Source organism: Prosopis cineraria, unplaced genomic scaffold (genome assembly GCF_029017545.1).
Source record: "Prosopis cineraria cultivar Desert tree isolate PC_DT_omini unplaced genomic scaffold, ASM2901754v1 PC1, whole genome shotgun sequence".
NCBI lineage: Eukaryota > Viridiplantae > Streptophyta > Magnoliopsida > Fabales > Fabaceae > Prosopis > Prosopis cineraria.
In genome coordinates, this window is record NW_026555332.1 from 22,500,478 (window position 1) to 22,521,259 (window position 20,782).

A 20,782-nucleotide genomic window follows, 5' to 3' on the forward strand; every position below is an offset into this window, starting at 1 on the left:
GTGGGTAAGTGGTTAGTGATATTAAGGTTTTTGGATATTAAATAGGATTGTTGGAGTGTGTTGGAAAGTTTGACGTTGATAAATGAGATTTTTTGATATAATAGGTACTCAAAGTTTAGTGATTTCAAGGTTTAATTAGAGTAAGAATTGATAGTTAACGCTTAACTGTATAGATTAAGTGTTGCTTGAGTGTTACCGTGCGAGTGAACATGTGGTGTAATGTCCACCTTGACATTTCCAAAATTCACCACACAATTACAACAAACAATCATAATTAGGAGCAAGGATTGCTCCGAAGCTCACATTATATATATATAAGGGTTAAAACTAATAATCTTTTAAAAATAATTGTGAAATAGTTGGGATTCCATAAAAACCCTTCAAATTTGTAGTTTGAGCTTAAACTTAATAATTTATAAAGGTATGGGAAGCATGGAAAAGTTGATAAGCAAAATACTTCAAAATAGGGCTAAAAATGACATTTTTGAGTATTTTGGCACATGGGCCGTTGCTTGTGGTCTATGCACCGTAGCATATGACACAGAAAAGCAAATTTGGCCACTATACCATGCGTCATAGCTTGTGCGAAATACGCCGTGGTGCACATGTCCATGACAACAAAATGCTGTCATGATAGCTTTTCAAGACGAATTTTGAACATGCGCCATTTTCGCATTTAATGTCCGATTGGAGTTATTCAAGCGCCCATGCGAAGCTTATTCAATAAGCTAACTGATGGTATAATTTTCATTATGATTCAATACCGTATGAGAATTTTAGATACTCATATGTAAAAGTTAGTTTTTAAAGCAATTTTCAAGCATTCAAGTACCTAAAACTCAAAACTTATTCTATTAACCCATTGTTGAGGCTTGAACTAAGTCCAATAGATCAAAATACACATGATTGAGCATTCAAACACACAAAAACATACCAAACACAAAATTTGGCCACTTAATGCCAATTTCACCTAATATGGCCAAAATACAAAATCAACACCACATACACTATTTGGCCTTTATTGCCACATAATACACCATATATACATTATCACCACATATATAAAACATTCCTTGCACTTGTATTAGTATTTTAGCCCATCTCCATAAAAATCACCACATATACACATCATATATAATGTTGGGTTAAAATACAAAATATCATAGTATAATACAAGTGCAATCAATCAAAATGACATGCATTCCTAGTTGGCAACTCATGTTATCATCCATATAAGTTTATGTACACGACTCAAAATAAAATCAAGCTTTATAATGATAATGTAGCAAGTATGCTAGCCCTTGCCCGATTCCTTCCCTTGCTCAATCTCAACAGTAGAACCTATAAAATGATAACCATAGGGTGAGATAAAAATCTCAGTAACTAAGATAATCTACATTATTGATTAACATGCCAAGTTATAAACAAGCCGTAAAATAAGCATAATAAACACACCATATAAAATCACCACAAGTTACACACATGATCACTATCCATTTGGTCCTCCAATACTCTCGACCAAATCGGTAAGCTATTTCAGGGAACTAAACCACATGTATGGTCCCCAAGCTCACCATTTATGGTAGGACTACCCGGCCAAGGTGTCCTAAACCACTTTTGGACTACTGATTCTGTTTATTCAAGTAATTGGGGTGTCATTACTCCAACGTCACAACCTACAGATGCTAAGGAGCATAATCTCTAACTCCACACCCTCTAGGTACTAAGGAGAGTAAGTCTCCAACAACACACCCTTTTTTAGGCACTAAGGACAAATATGAGTTGCACCTAGCATCCCGAGGTCCCAACAGTATCATATGGACTTAATCTCCACTAACTCTACTAGGGTGACCTCCCACCCTCTAATATGCCACATTTTACTACATATCTCCACTTGACCCTGCATAAACCACTTTCTAAACCAATATAATGAATATTACTACTTACTTCAAAAACATGACATTTTACAAATCAATACTCTACTAATTTTCTAAAATAGTTAACTTTTATAAAATTTATACATATATACATAACAAATCATGCAAGAAGAACTTGAGAATAACTTATACAAGGTAATAAATAATGCAAATTATCTCTTATTGTGTTAAGGCAAGTTTTCCCACACCATAATCTACATCAACAAGTACTATATGTTAATTTTCAATTAACACAAGCATTATTAGCTATCCACAACATCCCAATTCTCCCACTTCTCACTCATATTCTCAACAAATAGGCTTGTCAAGATTACAATTTTCTCACACAATGCCTTCAAGCCTCCCTCTAACTCTATCACAATATAACACTTGACGTCTCAACTTGTCACACCTCAAAACCCTATAATCAAGCTAGGGCTTGATCCAACTTTCACTAAATAAGAATTTAACTTCATATTACTACTTATCCAAGGTTAAGAAACTTAAATCAAACCTTTAAAGTCAATAGAAACCTTTAAAACATTGACTCATAGCTTAATCCATTAGAGCAAATTCTCCCACTTTTAAATCCCATGGCAAATGAGATGAAAAGGTAGAGGAAAAGGGTAGGAAACTTACTCAAGAGTTTAAAGGCCTAATTTATCTTCAAAATCATCCTAAAATGATGCCCTAGCAGTGCCCAAATCTTCCTCCTTCGAGTTCCAAGCTTTCATTAACAAAAAATGACTTTTTCAGATCATTTTTGTGTTTAATGCCTGTTTAACACCACAGTGCACGACACACAAGCCACAGCTCACGATGTAGAGAGTAAAAACTCACTTTTGCTCCCCCCTGATGCCACCCGATTCAATCCAACTTCCATCCTAACTCAATTTAGAGCCAAATATGACCCAAAAAGCCAATTAGCAACCTAAAAACATAATTAAATTAATTAATCATCTTTTTAACTAATTTATCCCTTAATTAGTCAATTTTTCTAGATTTGAAATTTTCAGATGTTACATGTAGAGCAAACATTAGACCATGATAACCCTTTTTATGGTAAAAGGGTTAAGGTAATGGAATAATTTACACTATTTAGTTAAAGTGCTTAACTATCTGTAAGTAGATATGTAAATTTTCTACATGTGATTTGAAAGCATTACATATTGTGAAATAAGATTTTTGTGTATTTGAAATGATTTTCTGAGTGATGAAAAAATTATGAAAGTCTCTTATATTAGTTAAATGTAATTTGGATACAAATATGTGGTATGTATGATAAGTACGAGCATGATCATTATAGGGGGTAAGAGTTCACTCATAAGAAGTAGTGAAAGTCCATATGGCATGTATCTCCTTACTGCCTAGTAAGGTATGGTTGTGATTACTTTTTTTGAGATTTTGATTTGTAACGTCTTGAATTTCTTAATCCTAAGATTAGCTATTAATTAAGGGTAAAGTGGTAATTAGTATGGCATTAGAGATTTGGATGGTTAGATGATGATTTATGTCTTTGGGATGTTGTATGAACAAATACGGGTGAAAGGATTGTGTTTCAGATCAAAGCAAGTGCGCATGTGAGAATTATTCTTACTGTGCCACACACCATGGCTTGTGCTACATGCGTATGCATGGACTAGAAAATGACTTCTTAAGTTGTCAAATTTCAAAAATTTTAAAAGAGAGAAATCTAAAACACACGAAAGGGAGGAGAGAAAAGTGAAGGATGTGCTAAGGCAAGCTGTTTCGAAGCTGTAGAAGGTGCTTCTGATCAGTAACTTATCAGGTAAGCTATGTATAACTCTTACATTTTATCTACCCAAATTTCTTTGAATATGAGTTATAGAAAAATTGAATCAGTGAAGTTTTAGGAGTTTGATCCTTGCCTAATAGTAATAAAAAGGTTCTTGGGAGTTAAATTAGATCTTTACGACTAGTTTAGAGATGAACAATAGAGCTTTGAACCCGTAGGCTCAATTTGGCCTTAATTCAAAGAGATTTTAGGGTGAAAATTGTGTTTGAGTGGAATGAGAGTGGTTGAGGTGATGTAAAGTGGTAATCGAGTAGTAATAGATCTAGAATGGATAAATGGAAAAGAATAGACGATTGAATATAGTCATAAGTAGTAAAAATGTACTTTTAATCAAATTAGACCAATTGATTAAATTGTACCAATTGCGTTCAGATTGGCACATTGAGCATGTGAATTGAGAAAGGAAGCTTATAACGAGTTGTTGTGGTAATTGAAATTCATGGGTAACCTTTCTAGTGACAGAAGGGTTAAGGTAACTAAATAACTTCCTCTGTTTGACTATTTGTTGTAACTATATGTGAGCATGCTATGTAGTGCATGAAATGGTTTTTGACTAAGTATGATTTATGGCATTTTGTGAATGTTGCATGAAATAGTTTTTGATCAAGTAAAAGTATTGAAAAATGTGATTTCATATGGTATGTAAATATAGATATATATATATGTTATGTGTGAGAAAGTATATAAAGTGGTGATTGGGAACTTATGATTGGTTCGGAAAGCATGATCATAGGGGGGAGAGTTCACCCAAGTAGAGAGGTGGTGATAAGATTGTATGGCATATTTTCCTTAGACCCCGACGAGGCACTGTGTTGGAAAATTATACCTCCTTAATACCTTTAGAGGTATGGTATTGGAGATGATCTCCTTAGTACCTATTGAGGTATGGTGTTGGAGATTTGAGACTCCTTAATATTTGTGTAATACGGTGTTGGAGTTAATAACACCCCATTGTGTGTATTAGGGGAAACCATAGTTTGGAAGTAAGATAGAACACCTTTGGCCAGGTGATTCTACCACTAAAGGTGAGCTTAGGGCCAATGAGAGTGTACATTAGTCTAAGGCAAGCTTATGGTTTTGTGTCAAGGTGATTTGGAGGTTCGGTCAGTAGTGATCATGCTATATATTGTACATGTGGAAAAATGGTGAAAAGTGATGATTATAGTGGTAAAAGAAGTGAATTGATATATTATGTGAAATGCTATATTATGCTTTACTTTCATATTGTTGCATGTGATAGTCAATAGGAGTGAGTTATTTTGTTACTAAAATTTTTATCTCACCCTCGTGGTTATATTTTACAGGACAGAGCAGTGATCAGGGCAAGGAAAAAGAGTTTGAGCTTGTATAGTGGTGCCGTGGTCGTGTGAAAGCTTTGAGTTTGTGTAATGAATCAATTTAGCCTGTATATATGTAAATAATTTGCCATAGGAGTTTGCATGCATTTTTTGAAATGAGTTTTTAGTTGAAAGTGTATAAATTATGATGAATCTTTTCTTATGTGTGAAATTATGATGAAATGAGTAATTTAGAGCTAAGACTGAGTAGTAAATATGAAATGTGTGGATATGTGATAAAGAAAAAGGGGCCAAGTAGGCCAAAATGTGTTAAATTGTAAAAGGATGAGAAATATGGAAATTAGTTGTTGAGGGGTCAAATTTTGATATATATGTATGTATGTGATATATTATGGTTAATTAGGTGTAGTAGGTCCTTTTGGACTTGTTCAAGGCCTTATGTGGTTTGATGAGAGAAAGGGATCGATTTGAGCACTTGGGTGTGTGAATTTTTTTGTAAAAAGTGACTTTTTACACTTGAGTGTCCAAATTTTGATCGGACCATTAGATTGTGTCCAAGCCCATCTCATTGGCTAGCTTATGAAATATGCTTCATGTAGGCGATTGAATCATTCTGATTGGACGTCATATGTGAAAACGGCGCACGCCAAAAGTTTGTCATTTTGCTGTCAAAATGACAGAAAAAAGTTCAGACTAGCGTGCCACTACACATGACACAAAAAAGTTTGGGTGTATGGCTTTGTGCCATATGTCGCGGTGCACGTATTGCACACCATGGTGCATTGCCCATTTTTCTAGCTTATTTTGTGGTTTTAGTGCATGCAACTAGCATTATGAATGCATATAATTTACTTCCACTATGTGTTACTCAAATGTGTTAGGACTTTAGTAATTTTGCAAAACAAGTTTTGGCCAAAGCTTTTCAAACAAAATATCTGATTACTGATTTTTATGATTAATGTGGTGAATGGGTTAACTTTCTCCTATATTGAGCAGTTATAGGAGGAGGCTATATGATTAATCCTTATTATCCAAACGGTGTGTTAGAGTGTTGTCCTAGTAATATCGAGGTGGATATTACACAACATACCCAAATTCATAGAAATTTTGCATAAAAAGAGGAAGGAGAGGAATAGGAAGCTTACCTAATAGTGATTCTTGCTCAAAATGCTCTTGAAATGCTCTTAAGATAAAGCCCTAGCAGACCCCTAGTCCTCCTCCTTCGCCTCTCTTGTCTCTTTCTTTTCTCTCTTTGAAATCAAACATATTTCACATCTAGTTTAAGTAAGGATTTGGTTGTGCACTACCACACAATGTGCACAGTAAGTGTCACATGCTGTTTTGACATCCCACTTGAGCCTGGTTAATCTATAAATTATCTTAGTTCATTTTCAAGGCTGTCCAAAGGTCCACAAACTTTATTAGTGTCCCATAGACATTATTAATTCACAAATCTCTTATTTAACCAATATGCCCTTCATAAGCACTCAAATTTCAAAGTTGAAAACTCAAGATGTTACATTTTTCATATTAAACATAACTCTAATTTCACAAAACTCACAAATAATCCAAACAAGCAAATAAAATGATTAAATTATCCAATTATCTCAACCCTTTTGTTACCAAAGAAGGCTACCCTTAGATTTTATTGATTACTCAAGCCTCCCCTTACTCGAAGAGATCCAAATGATATTACCCTACAATTTCAAGCACTAATATATCAATTTTAAACTCTAACATGCATATTCCTAACCAGAATGGGTTAGCTGTATGTCACGATTCTTCATTTTTCATGAGGTTAAGGAGCTCTGGAACATTCCAAAACCCTCCAGAAGGCTCCCGAATAAGCTTAAGAGTGCTAGAGAGTGCAAGAATATTCTAAATAAGTCTACACAACTCTAGCCTCAATATTTTAATATTTGCTACTAGATCTTTCCATGTAAATATCTAGATATTTGTTGTAAATATCTAGGAGAGGATTCCAGAGAATCATTTGTAACCGTAGGATCAATTCAATCTCCACCGTCCATTAAGGAGGTGGGAAATATCTAGAACCAAGGGGGAGGCCTATAAATACCTCATCCCTCCTCATTTGTAACACACAACCCTTGAGTCCTCAAAGCAATATACTCTCACATTCTCCAAGTTCTCTTCCAAGTATCCTTTGCCCTCAAGCTTTCCCTTTCCTTAACTTAGCCAAGCATCTTCCTTTCATACGAGTCAAGCTTACTTAGCAACTTCCAATGAAGATTGTCTAAGTACTGCATGGGTTGAAAGACTAGCCCCGTGACATGTAACTCATAATTTCAAGCACAAATATCTCTTCATATCCTATAAACTCTTACAACTATCTAATAACTTTGTTTAGCTCCCATTAGGCTAAATAAACTCATTTCATAACCTACATTACTTCCAAACATCAATTTTAAGCTTAGGGTTCATCCAAATTCGAGAACCCATTCATAATACTCCATAAAAACACCAACCCTAACTTTGGAAACGTCAAACAACTCTTAATGGCTCAATTTGAATTAATGGGTTCGGCCAAACCTCCTAAAGAACTGAAATCATCATCTCCTTCTATCCAAAACCAATAGAAAATTGCATAAGTCGGAAGAGGAAAGGATTAGAGACTTACCCCAAGCTCTTGCTAGCCTTGAACCCTAGTAGCCTTAAGTTTTCCCTCTTTCTGATTCCCTCATTTCTCGTCTTTTTGTCTCACTAGCACACTTGTTTGCTTTAACTAAAATTCGACCATTCCACCATGGCAAATAGTACAAAGAGTCCAAGATAGTTATTCTCCTCTTTAGTTGGGCTTAGGTGGCCTAATACTAATGTTTTGAGACTTGGACTGTTAGACTACTCAAACGATCCCCTAGTAAAGAAAGCAGTTTAGTTCAATCATTTAACTCATTCTAGTAGTTGGTTTAAGTTAGCACGTTATTACTTGGGCAGGTTTTGAAAACTCACTAAAATTTGGAACTCAAAATGGTTAGATTGTTTTGAACCGTTTTTCTTTTTACTCTTATTTTAGTAATGAAAATTTTTATTCAATTTAGAAATATTAATGTCAATATAATTTTGTGTTGTTATAGTAAAATCTTGAATCTATAATTTTTTTTTGGCATTATATAAATGAAAGTATAGAGAAAATTGAAAACACATTTGCTTTAAAAGAATAGATAAGGTAAGTAAAATAATATACATATGAAAAAAATGAGAAAATTAAAATTTAATATATTATGACTAAACAGTTCTACATCGAGAATGATATTATCAATATTTTAATGTTTTATTTATATATATGTATATAAATACTATTTTTATTTAATTATTAGGTTACTAGTTCAATTATCGTCTAGCATGCTATACCATAAGAATCGTGATCCATTAACTTTTTCTGTTGATCTCCTAGTTCAATTTTTAAAACATTTCTAATATACCACATAGCCCACGATTAACGTTGCCAGCACATTCATTATGGCTCGTTTGGTAGGAAAGAATTGGAGCTAGAGAAATGGAAGTGGAACCAAAACCCCCCATTTCACATGTTTGGTATAGTTGAACCTTGTCTGTTGATTCTTGTTATCTTGTGAGTCATCGAAGATGAGGAACGAGGAGAAGAGTTTTAGATTTTTTTTTAGATCTATAATATTTTTGGATTTTTTTTTTGTTCGATTGCTATGAGGAACAACTATAAAAGAAAATACAGGCTTTGTATTTTCCATTAATTCCCTGTTTGGATTCCCATGAACTTCCAAATTTGTATTTCATGTTTTTTCTTTGTATTTTTTTGAAATTTGGTTCATGTTCTTCAATGATTTTGGGCTGTAAATGATGAAGTTAATTGTTCTTTTGGATTTGTTGTTTGATGGAAATTCATATTTGTTGGGCATTCCATGATTTATAATGGTGTTCATACCGATGCAGTGATGGTTGCGACTTGCGAAGAACGTGGAGAATTTTTTTTTTTAAATGATGGATATATTGGTCATTTCAAAAAATCAATATATTTTTTAGATAGAATTTTTAGCTCACTTACATGTGCATACTAAACATACTTATAAACTTCACTTCCACTTCCATTTCTACTTCTATTGCCATTTTTACTTTTTCTTCCATCAAATTCATTTCCCCATACCAAACAGGGCATTAAACCCATTAATTCTTTCTAATCATCCATAACATAATTAACATATCAAATTACTAAATTGCCCACTATTATCTTATTAATCACAGACAAAAATTTTGGGACATTCATATGTCCCAATTTTTAATATAGATTGCCCTGCCTTTTACAGTATTTAGTGTTCTTCAAAAAAAAAAAAATAAGGACAAGTTAGATCTTTGGCCTTTTAAAATTTTGACTATTCTTGTTGCTTTTTTTAAAAAAGAAAAAAGCTAGCAACAATAGCACCAATGGCCTATTGGTGTGGCACATTCCTCGGTTAAACCCGTGCCTCACATCGTTCAACCCGAGACTAATTTGGAGCAACCCATCACCCCCTGCCACTGTTAAGTCTAACCGGAAACCAGGAGATACAAAGAAAGAAAATCGCGGAGCCAGAGAGAAGACAGTGATTCTGTGGGACGCAGTGTGTTCGCAAGAATGTTCCTACGAGCAATCGCGCGGCCATTGATGGCCAAGGTGAAGCAGACCACGGGAATTGTAGGGCTTGATGTGGTGCCGAACGCTCGAGAAGTGCTTATCGGCCTCTATACCAAAACCCTCAAGGAGATCCAAGCCGTTCCTGAGGACGAAAGCTACCGTAAGGCTGTGGAAAGCTTCACGCGCCACAGGCTCAAGGTTTGCCAAGAAGAGGAGGATTGGGAAATGATCGAGAAGCGACTTGGTTGTGGCCAGGTGGAGGAGCTCATCGAGGAGGCTCAAGATGAGCTCAAGCTCATTGGGAAAATGATAGGTATCGATTTATTTGAAAATAATGAATTATGTGTGCGTGAAAAAGAATGTTGATTAAACTGCATTGATGTGCTTCTGTTGTTAATAGCGAAATGAGTTTACATGCTGTTATGGTGTGCCACTATGTTGTTTTTATCTTAATTGAATGTTAATTTAGCAGCAATAGGGTGTTATCCTCTTGTTTGGTATTTAATCTTCAATTTCTTTTGGTAAATTCCCCTGTATACCCATGGATTGGATGTTTCTTGGTACGTTCTAGTCTTGAGCTTATAAATAATTAGGATTGGTGAATTCATCTTGGCTTGAATAGAAATTTACGTTTTCCCTATTTTCTTACAAACGAAAGCAAAGTAATATGAAAAATATGATATATTTGACTGCTCATATAATCAGGAAAATAAAGTACAAGAACACAAAAAAGTTTGTGGCTTGGGAAGATGCTTTTGTTTCTGTCCTTAGATAACGTGCCATGGTCTAGAGAGAAGCCATTACCAAATGGCTGCTTGTATAAAGCTTGACCTTATATACACGTCTGTTGAGGTTACCCGTTTCACTTGATCTGTTTTAACTTTTCAGATATTCCCTTGTTGCATTAATTTTGCATGTTTCAAGAAGCATTCCAACTTTCTTTTTCTTTTGAAGCAAACAGAAATATCAAAGTGTTAAATAAATAACTGTAGATAATATCAAATTAAAATGATCAACTGATGGTCATACAATCAAATTGCTTGGAAGATTTTTAACTCGAACATGAATTTCTTCTTCAGTGGTCTAGCGTGCATTTATATATAGGATAGTAGCCTGCGGGCCCTTTGGCTTTGATTTAAAACAAATACTAATATCCATATCAGATCAAAAATGATACACTAGGAACAATTTAACATTTAGTAAAAGCTAGTCCTGCTAGGTTTTTATACAATCCCAGTTTCATTAGCTTATTCTTAATATGGGTTCAGCCAAAAGCAAATTTTTGCTCTAGAGAATTTTTATATATTTCTCTTCCAGGCTACTTAATATAACCACAAGTTTGATTAACAATCTTTTGCAGTTGTGCGCAATATGTGAAGTACATGGAACAAAAATGACTTGCACATCTAGTGAGCTGGTGTACTCGTACCATTGTTGGAGCAGTTTAATATTCAATCTTATTGTTTTGTTCAAGGCACACCAACGTCTCTATTTTCCCTTGTGCACAGTGTATGTTTCTTACAAATATGGATGTGTTGGCATTATTATGGTTGGCAATTTATCAATGTGATAAGGACTATTAGATAGAGTAGTCATTATTCGCATTGATGATATCTCTTGGTTTCCTGTGTTGTCTTCACATGTTATGGTTGTAGTGCTCAAATTCATTTCAACTTTGAGCCATATGGTCCTAGATTTGTTCTGGCTAGTAAATTACTGGAATTCATTGAGAAGTTGGTTTTGCTCTTTGGACCAAATTCCTAAACTTAAAAGAGCTTAATCTAAAAATATTATTATTTGGGGCCTCAGATTATGATGTGAACTGAATTTCAGGTTTAATAATGCTAGGATTGGTCTAGGAATAACAACTTGAATCTAGGACAACCGATGGCTTTATAGAGTTGGTGTTTGTTTGTAGAGATCTATGTTCAAATAAGGATTCATGTCAGCAAGGGGCTTGGCGTAAATTTGAAGTTCTTCTAGCCAATATTTAATTTTTTTTTAGGGGAATAAAGAAGGCTAAAGTAAAACCATGTAAAGGAAAGGGGGCTAATAGTTGGAAGCGTAACACTCTTACATCCACCCACAATTAAAAAAATCCCTACACCTTATGGTGGTGTCGAGCAAAATGAGATATTTAATTTAAGTTTTGTGAATTTGGTTTATCTCTGTTTGGATTGATTACAGATGCAAGCTTGTATATTTATACCCCATGTCTTTTGTTACCATTGCTATATATTTTAACATTAAATTACATACGCAATGGAGCCAAAAAGATTTTCAATATGCAGATACTGTGATCCAATTTAGTATGCTTCTCCAAAGTGTCATTGTATCATTATTCTCATTTAGTTAACAGATCATCTCTTTTCCTCTTACCTGTCTTTTGTTAGTATAAAGTAACCAACAAATGTGATTTCAGTGGTCACTCATCAAAGTGTTAGGCATCAATTATTGATGGAAGATGATTGGTTTAACTTCCCTCCTATTTTTTATTGCAGAGTGGGATCCATGGGGTGTCCCTGATGATTATGAATGTGAGCTAATTGAAAATGATGCACCAATTCCTAAGCATGTTCCTCAACATCGACCTCCTCCTCTTCCCGAAGAATTTCACAAGACTCTGGAAGCAGTTATGTCAAAGCCTAAAGAGGATACTCCTGCAGTTAGCTCTGGTGAATCTCCATCAAAAGCATAACTTAATGATCTAGAGCCTCTGTCTGTCTTTTTATTTTTATTTTTAAAATTTTTTTTGGAGCTTTGGTTTCTCAATTTGTCTTTACTTTCACTTTTTCCTATCCTTAAGTTGTTTTCCATGGTATGGAGGTTTACTGAAGTAACAGGGTTTTGTTTAATGTAAGATGGTGTTGGATCTTATGCTTTAACTGAAACAGAAATGTGGAATAATCTTGCATGACAAGCAAAACCATGTGTCGTCTCATTGCTGTTGCTGCAACATTCCATGGTATGGAGCCTCCTGTTGTGTTATGTTGCTTAGTTGTAGCAACTTTTATTCCTGGATTTGCATAATAACTTATAATTCCATGCCATTATGCCCTTTGATGCATACCTAGAATGTTCTTGTTCACTCGGAATTTGAACCCAGATTCCCCGACTCCACATTGATGTTATATTATATATGGATTGTCTTATAGATTATTTATTAAAAAAATATTTGCATGATCGCTCTCCCCCTCTCCCAAGAGTTTTCGTTTTGCCATCTTTTTAAGATAATGACAGCATGCTTGTGGGGGGTTGAATTGGATGTCAATTGAATTTTCTAATACTTTAAAATTTTTTCCTACTTAAACAAAGTACAAAGGTAAGTCTAAAGAAATGCAAGTTCAAAACTTTGTTTGGGAGAATAATAACCAGCTTTCACAAACACAAATTAAGAATGATTGAAATATTAATCAATTTATAGGTGGGAAGTTGAGTTGGAGCTTGTAAATAAATCAAATTCAGTTTGAACACTAAAATAGAGTAAGAATTTAAGATGCTATAGATATAAACAGTTGAGGAAAAGGAGAATGCAAATTGTGATTTATTATGGTTTAGTTCCAATTACCTACATTTAGTTTTTGAGCAAACCACTTGAGATTTCTCCACATCTTTCAAATCTCCACATCTTTCACAAGTTTAAGCTAGGCACTTGTGAGTTATTACAATCACTCATTGCATCAGTGAGTTTTTTTCCTTGAGAATAACATCTCTTGTTTACAAGGGGTAGATTCTCAAGAGAACACCCTCTCTTAAATTATAAAGGGAATCTCTCCCTCATTTTTACAAATATTTTGAATAAGTAAATTATTTAACGAAAAATTCTCTCTAAGAGCTATAATAATTACAATGAAGCTCTAAAATTCACATGATGAAAATATAACAAAGATGGGCTCAACAACAATATTTTCATATAATAACTGTAGAAAAAATGCATATCTCATAACTTAATAATTTTTAAGCTTAATCTCTTGTTAAAATATATTTGGATTGTTATATTTATGCTCTATGGAGTGAAATAGCCACTAGACACAAGAACTAGTTGTTTATAGTTGATGCAAAGTGTGGGTGTATGAAGAAATTGAGTAAAAGCATATTTTTTCCTCCAAAATGCATTAAATGCACAGTTAGCGTCTAATTCAAGCTGTATTGTGCAAGGCAAAAAGGATTGGTTCATTTTTCATCAAAAACAAACGTATGCTCTCTCTAAAACAAGAGTGTATTGGGGGTCAGAAGCGCCTTGCTTCTCCTAGAGAACTCATACAAGCTTTTGTGAGACTAAAACAAGCTTGTATTGGTCAAGGCAGAATTTCTTATCTAAAAAAGGCATGTGCTCTCTTTAAAACAAGCGTGTATTGGAGGTTAGAAGCACCTTGCTTCTTTCTGTGAACTCAGACAAGCTTGTATGAGACTAAAACAAGTGTGTATTAGGTTTAGGACAAGCATATATTGGATATTTAGAATAGGAATGTGAGACATGCTGGTATGACCTCTGAGACAAGCGAGTTCTAGGTTTCGTGTATTAGTCCTATGATGCATTTTATGACTGAAGCACACATGTATGCATTCTCAGACATGCATGTATGAGAGACATTATAGCATATGAGAGACATTATAGCACAAAACTTAAGGCTATAACTCACTCAATACAACTCTAAATTTAGTAAATTATATATCTTTAGAAATCTCTTGAAGGAAGTGAGAGATATGACTAAAAATGTGACCATAGGTCAAGCTTGTTTTCTGCACAATTCACATTTTAAAGTTTAAATTTTAATTTTTCATAACTTCTTCAACTTAACTCCATTTTGGGTAAATAGAATATCTTTTAAAACTTTATGGAGCTAGTGATCAAAACATTTCAAAGTTTGTAATATAGATGATAAAGGCTAAAGAATATGATTGTGGAAAATTATATTTTACTATTTGTCACATCCCAAAATTTGATTTTTGAGTATTGTTTAGAGAGGTATTTAATTAATTTCCTAAAAAAATAAAAAAAATAAATTATCCCAAAATAAATTTAAGAATATGTTTTGATATAATGTTATGATCATCTTTCAAATCTATTGGGGGTGCATTTTAAATTAATTAGCAGTGGGGTCTATTAGAGTAATTTTAGCCCACTAACTTATTATATTTTTTTTTTATTAAAATGCATAAAAACCTCACCTCTTCCATACCTTTTGCGTAGAGCCGATAATTTGGGCAGGCCGAGCTTATTCGGGTCGGGCTTAATTCAAGTTGGGCTTATTCAAATCAGGCTTGAAGTATCTCAACCCTTCTAAGAAGCCCATATAGCCAAACCCAACCCTAACACCTATGGGCTTTGAAACTTTTTAAAATTATTTTTTCTTTATTTTTTGAACTAATTTTAATTTTTAAATAATTCTATTAAGTATAAAATATTATTTTAACTTTGATAGGTAATAAACAAATTAAGGGGGCATTATCACAATAAATCAAATGATATTTCAAGCATGATAAGTTTTCTAAATGATTTTGCAAACTTCCATCTTAGAAATTGAACATAAACTTGGTTATTTAGTTTTATCATTTTTGTTGTCATTGCTCTAGTTGATCAGGTTCTAGCATTAGTATTGTGTCAACTTGAAATTTTGAAGCTCTCTCAGCTAAGTAATAATAGACATTTTCTTAGATATGTTTAAAGTTACTGTTATTTTAAATGCTTCCTTATTTATTTATGTGTTGTCAAACTTATTTTGCTAGACAGCAAGAAGGATTAGTGGATTGCTGTGGAAGCTCATAAAGTATTTTGAGAAGAAAATGATAATAAGCTTTATTATTGAATCTTTTAAATTTTGATGATTGTTTATCAAATGTTTTGCAACTGTAGATGTTTACATTGTATTCATGAGGATTACTTGCATTTATCTAATGTGAAGTTATAGATATATGTACTTAGTCATATAATAAACAATTATATAACATTAGTAAGAACCTTGGTTGATACCGGGTTGTAGAAATTGTTGATGCATTCTATTAGTAAATATTGATAGATGTGACTTATCTAGTAATAAGAACCTTAGTTGATGCTAGGTTATAGAAATCGTTGATGCAATTTAGTTGAGTCATTGGTGTGATTCTATTAGCATGATTGTTTACGCAATCCATTTTGTGAATAAACATGTTTTCTTTTGTACTTCCTTACTTATTTCTCCTAAATAATTGTGTTATGGTGTTGGTTATATGTGACCAATTTAATTTGTTAAAATACTAAAATTTTCATCCCACTTGTATTTTGTTTTTTAAGAATTTTGTTTCTGGTCAAATAGTAGATGGGCAAGGAAAGGAAAAGCAAGGAATTGGTTTATATATATATATATATATATCCTTGTATGCTTTCTTTTGATGGAATGTAACTATTAGTAAAAATAATTTTTTGGCACTTCTTGTAAATAGTTGGTAATTATCAAACAATGATGTAAGAGTTTTTCTTTTATTTAAGTTACACACACACACATTTACTCATATACTCTTAATATTATTTTCCCTTTATTTCAATGTGATTGCGTTAAGCCAATAACTCCCTAATGAAACTTCATAGAGTTTGAGTGTCTTACAATTTTTGGTATCAGAGCCTTGTTCTTGAAACCAAACTCTTATTGTTTATAATCTATGGATTTTGATGAGCTATTTTGACGCTAGGTTTCTTATGGTTAGATGTTCATGTGAAGGTGTAAAAGTGTTTAAAAATGATTTATATGTGAAAACGGTGATTTAAGTTATGTTATAATACATACATATGCTATACTTTGATTTTTATTACTTTGACATGGTGGTTTGTGTTAATATACTTGAATAAACTATATTGGCTATTGAGATTTTTATCTCGCCCATAGTTATTTATATTTTTTAGGTTTTGGTAGTGGCGGTTCAAGGGGAAAGACATAGGCTGAGTTGACACCTCTCACTAAAGCCTTTTTATAAGAATTGGTGTAATGAATTTGTATATTTTTAGTTATGAACTTGTGTATAAGTTGCCATAGGAATTGAGTACATGTGCATTATATTGTGTTTAGTAGTTTTAGTTCCCTAGCTCCTGTGTATATGTGTGTACATGATGAAAATAAAAGCGTGGACTAGTGGATGGTTGGTATTATGTAGGTATGATGAATGCTTGATATACATGAAGGGTGATTTAGCCTTAGTTAAGAGTTAAATGAGAATGTGAATTTTGCCCAAATGAGAAATATGGGCGGTTTACAGGCCAATTGTGTATATGTATGATATATTGCCTATGTGATTGGTCAATCAAGTATATATTGTCCATTTAGATGTGGTCAAAGCCTTAAAAGCAGCTAATGACATACGATTTCAATTGATGATGCTCAAGTGGTAAATTTTGACATAAAATAGTTAAAATGCACTTAGGTGTTCAATTTTCAAACAGAATATCGAATTTAAATGAAACCAGTGTCATTAGTTAGATTATGAAGCAAGCTTTATGTGGGCACTTGAACAATCCTAATCGAACATTGGATGCGAAAATAGTGCACATCTAAAATTCACACTAAAAACTGCTACATGCCACAATGTATGGCATAAACTGGGCAACTGTGGTCTTTGTGCCATATGTCACAGCACATGTGGCACGTTGTAACATCCTGATTTTTATATAATAAAGAAATTGTGGAATTTAGGTTTTGAGGAAAAAAATGATAATAATAGGAATTTATATTATTTGAGGTTATTTAGAAATAATATTATGATTAGGTATTTAATTATGAATTTAAAAATTTAAATTTAAAACCAGATAAGCAATATTTAGTTAAGATATAATACATAAATAATTTTTTTATGTGTGTGTTAAAAAAAAAAAGAGAAGGTAGAAGGAACAAAAAAAAGGGGGGGTGGAAGGTTGTTGTTTCTAAGTCCCACATTGATTAGATGAGGGAAGAGAAGAGGTGCCTTCATGTATAAAAAGGAGGGGGTGTGTGCATTAGGAAGCATGAGAGGCTAAGATGCAATTTAGAGAAAATTGCAACTTTGGGCCCAAAGGTTTGAATAATTAAATTCAAACCTATAGTTTTTTTTTAATATAATTTTGGGACTCACAATCCCATTTTTATATTATTTTTCTCTCTTCCTCTCATGTTGCTCGGCGTTTTCTTGCAAGGGGAGATTATTTTCTTTTTTCTTCAGGTATGTTCTAACTTTCCTGTTTAGATTAGCATTTAAAAATTTATTTAATTACAAAATTAATTTTATAGTTATTTTCTAAATAATATTAGCTTTCTAGTGATATGATTATTTTGTAGGATAGAGTAAATATTTTGATTAGGATTTTTCTATAGGATAGTTAATCTGATGATATGATGGATTAAAAATATAGGTTAAAATACTTAGGGATATAGTAAATATTATAGAATATTTTCTTAAGGTTGAAACTCATGTTTAAGAACTTTTGAGTTAAAATCTAGATCTATATGGTTGAATTTATGTGGAATCTGAGATGTAGGGATAAATCTATGATTATTAAATATTTATTTAAGTATGAATAGGTATTTTTGAGGTTATAGAAAGGTGATTTGAGGCTTCAGGATAATTCTAAAATTTTTAATTTATTTTTGGATGAATTTTTAGAATGTAGAAGGATGAAATTGTGATACTAGAAGTGAATTGAGGATAAAAAAAAATAGTTCATTAGGGTACGAGAATTTTAGAAAAGAATTTGGGAAGTTAAATAAGGCATAAATCTTAAATTAGTGTTAATATGGACTATAGATTTAAGACTTTCTAACTCTTTAAATTAGAGTTATTTATTTTAATGTAAAATTAATATATAGTATTGTGAAATAATTATGTAGATTATATTGACAAAGATAGTGGTGAAAAAGGAGTTGTGAAGGGGAACTTGTTATTCAAGACACAAGGTAACCATTATTAATGTGTTGTGATGAGTGTGTTTGTGAATGGTTATGTGTTGTTTTGTTGTTTGGAAAAATTATGAATTATTGAAAATAAATACTGTATATACTTGTTTGAAATTATTGCCAAGTGGGTTAAAAATTTATTTTTGTTTATCATGATGAGATATTATTGTTCGGATATATTTCTGTTTGGATATTTGAATGATGCATGACTTGTCAGGGTATTTTAATGTATGGTGTTAATGGGAATTTCTGTTCGGTTAATTATTACCACGTGGTAAGCCCTCATTGGACCCAATGAGTGGCGTGTCGCTTGGTCCAACTCACCTTTGGCCGGGTGATTTGGCGTCCGAGCATGGTGAAAGGAGGATATAAGGTGCAGTCATGCAATTAAATACTTGTTCGGTTTGTTTGAAAATATTGTTCGGTTAAATGTTTTGTGTGCCCACTTAGCAATCGCATGATTAGTTACATCCGCATGCATCATTACATATTAATTTTTGGTTACTGAGACTTTTAAGTCTCATTCCCCGTGGTTAATATTTTTACAGGAGCGAATCCGGCCGAGAAAGCACCAGAGGTGTAATTATGGTGTATGAGACACCATCTTTTACGTTGCCTCTTATTTTGGATTATACAATATATCTTGTGCCAACTTAGGACATATCTTGTCTATGGAGCATGTAAACTCTAATCCTTTTTATTAAATGCATTTATATGTCCAAGAGGATTATGTCTGTCCCTTTTGATTCATGACCTAATTTAAATAACATGCTATGAGGATCATGTCTGTCCCTCATGGTTCTAATTGCTTTTTGAGATATTTTAAGACCTGTGGTATATTGTCTTGGATGTATCATGGTAGAAATTTTTCTACCATGATAAGGGTATGATAAGGGTTCAAAAAAAAAAATGATTTCTTGAATTAATAACTTGCGAAAAATCGGTTTGTAAATTTGAGGGTGTTATATATTGGTATCAGAGCATATAGTCGGTTGGCAATATACATTGTTATGGTGCTTCTCATTGTATGGCCATGATATAGCTAGGCTAATTTTATTATTTATATCTTGTATCCTTTAGGAGGGGAGAGAAAATGCCTGTTACTCGTGGTAACCCAGGATTCCAACATGAGCACCTGCCACCGCCACTGCCAAATGAGGAGCCTGACTTGGCGGAATTAAGAATGCTTGTAAAAACATTAACAGACAAGGTTCAAGGATACGAACAAGAGTTGACGGAGCTAAAGAGGCAAAAGGTAACTGAAAATGGAGATAGGGCTCATGTTGAGAGTCATGTGGGGGAAGGCAGTTCCTCACATCCTGCCACTCTGAGAGATCATGAGTCTAGAAGGAAAGAAATTAGGCAGGAGGAACAGAGAGCCCCACCGACCATTACTGATGTGTGGGAAACTGTTAGGAAGTTTAACCCTCCTACATTTGATGGTAACCTTAAACCATCCGTGGTAGAGGAATGGGTGAAGAGACTCGAATCCATCTTTCGAGTAGTCACATGCACCAGCAATCAAAAAGTACAAGTAGCATTAGTGCTCCTAGTGAAAGGAGCAAGAGATTGGTGGGAGACAGCAGGGCCCAGGGATGATTCTACACTCACCTGGGAGGAATTCAAGGAAAAATTATTCAGGCATTACTTTCCATCAGAGTTAAGGTCTGAGAAGGAAGCGGAATTCCATGCCTTTAAGCAAGGGAACCTCGATGAGGACACATTCATTGCTAAGTTTCAGGAGTTATCTAGATACTCCACGTACCTGCAGTATAGGGATGATTCCGAATGGAAGGCTAAGCGCTTATTGGAGAAGGCTAGACCAGAATTGAGGGAACAATTGGCTCATCTAGATATCCGAGATTATGATGAAATGTGCATAAAACTACAAGTAGTAGCTCGCAGTAAGAAGGAGGTTGAGAGAGAGAAGAGGGGTTATTCATATAGTAGACCCCCAACCTACCCTCGACCCACCGGAGGCATTATGAAGAAAAACCATCAGGGTTCGAGTAGCTCATGGAACCAAGGAAGGCAGAAGGGTCCATTTCAAAGGGGCCAAGGACAGAGGAGCTATCATAGTAGTTATTACGGGTCACAGAGGAGCCCAACAGTATCTACCCCTGCCCCGAGTATAGCGAGCTCTCAACAGTGCACTAAATGCGGGCGTCGTCATTTCGGACAGTGCTGGATCTGTTACATTTGTGGGAAACCCGGTCACATTGCAAAGTTTTGTGGGGACAACCAGG

General features: G+C 33.8%; 1 protein-coding gene and 1 long non-coding RNA gene across 2 annotated transcripts; both read left to right on the forward strand.

Annotated features, from left to right (window-relative positions):
- The first annotated feature begins 9,483 nt into the window (after positions 1-9,483).
- Positions 9,484-12,565, forward strand: LOC129309069 (probable NADH dehydrogenase [ubiquinone] 1 alpha subcomplex subunit 5, mitochondrial). Its single transcript, XM_054950418.1, has 2 exons — positions 9,484-9,952; positions 12,141-12,565. Exons 1-2 carry the CDS (start codon positions 9,640-9,642, stop codon positions 12,335-12,337), a joined length of 510 nt encoding a protein of 169 aa, XP_054806393.1. The 5' UTR covers positions 9,484-9,639; the 3' UTR covers positions 12,338-12,565.
- A 4,945-nt stretch (positions 12,566-17,510) lies between these two features.
- LOC129307283 (uncharacterized) lies at positions 17,511-19,194 on the forward strand. The gene is made up of 3 exons (XR_008592331.1): positions 17,511-17,805; positions 18,471-18,536; positions 19,085-19,194. It is a non-coding gene; the product is annotated as an uncharacterized LOC129307283 (long non-coding RNA).
- The last annotated feature ends 1,588 nt before the right edge of the window (positions 19,195-20,782 follow it).

Excerpts from the sequence above, each read along its gene's own strand:
- LOC129309069 (XM_054950418.1), top strand. The coding sequence starts at position 9,640 with ATGTTCCTACGAGCAATCGCGCGGCCATTGATGGCCAAGGTGAAGCAG. Across the intron at positions 9,953-12,140 it reads GCTCATTGGGAAAATGATAG|AGTGGGATCCATGGGGTGTC; the intron begins GTATCGATTTAT and ends TTTTTATTGCAG.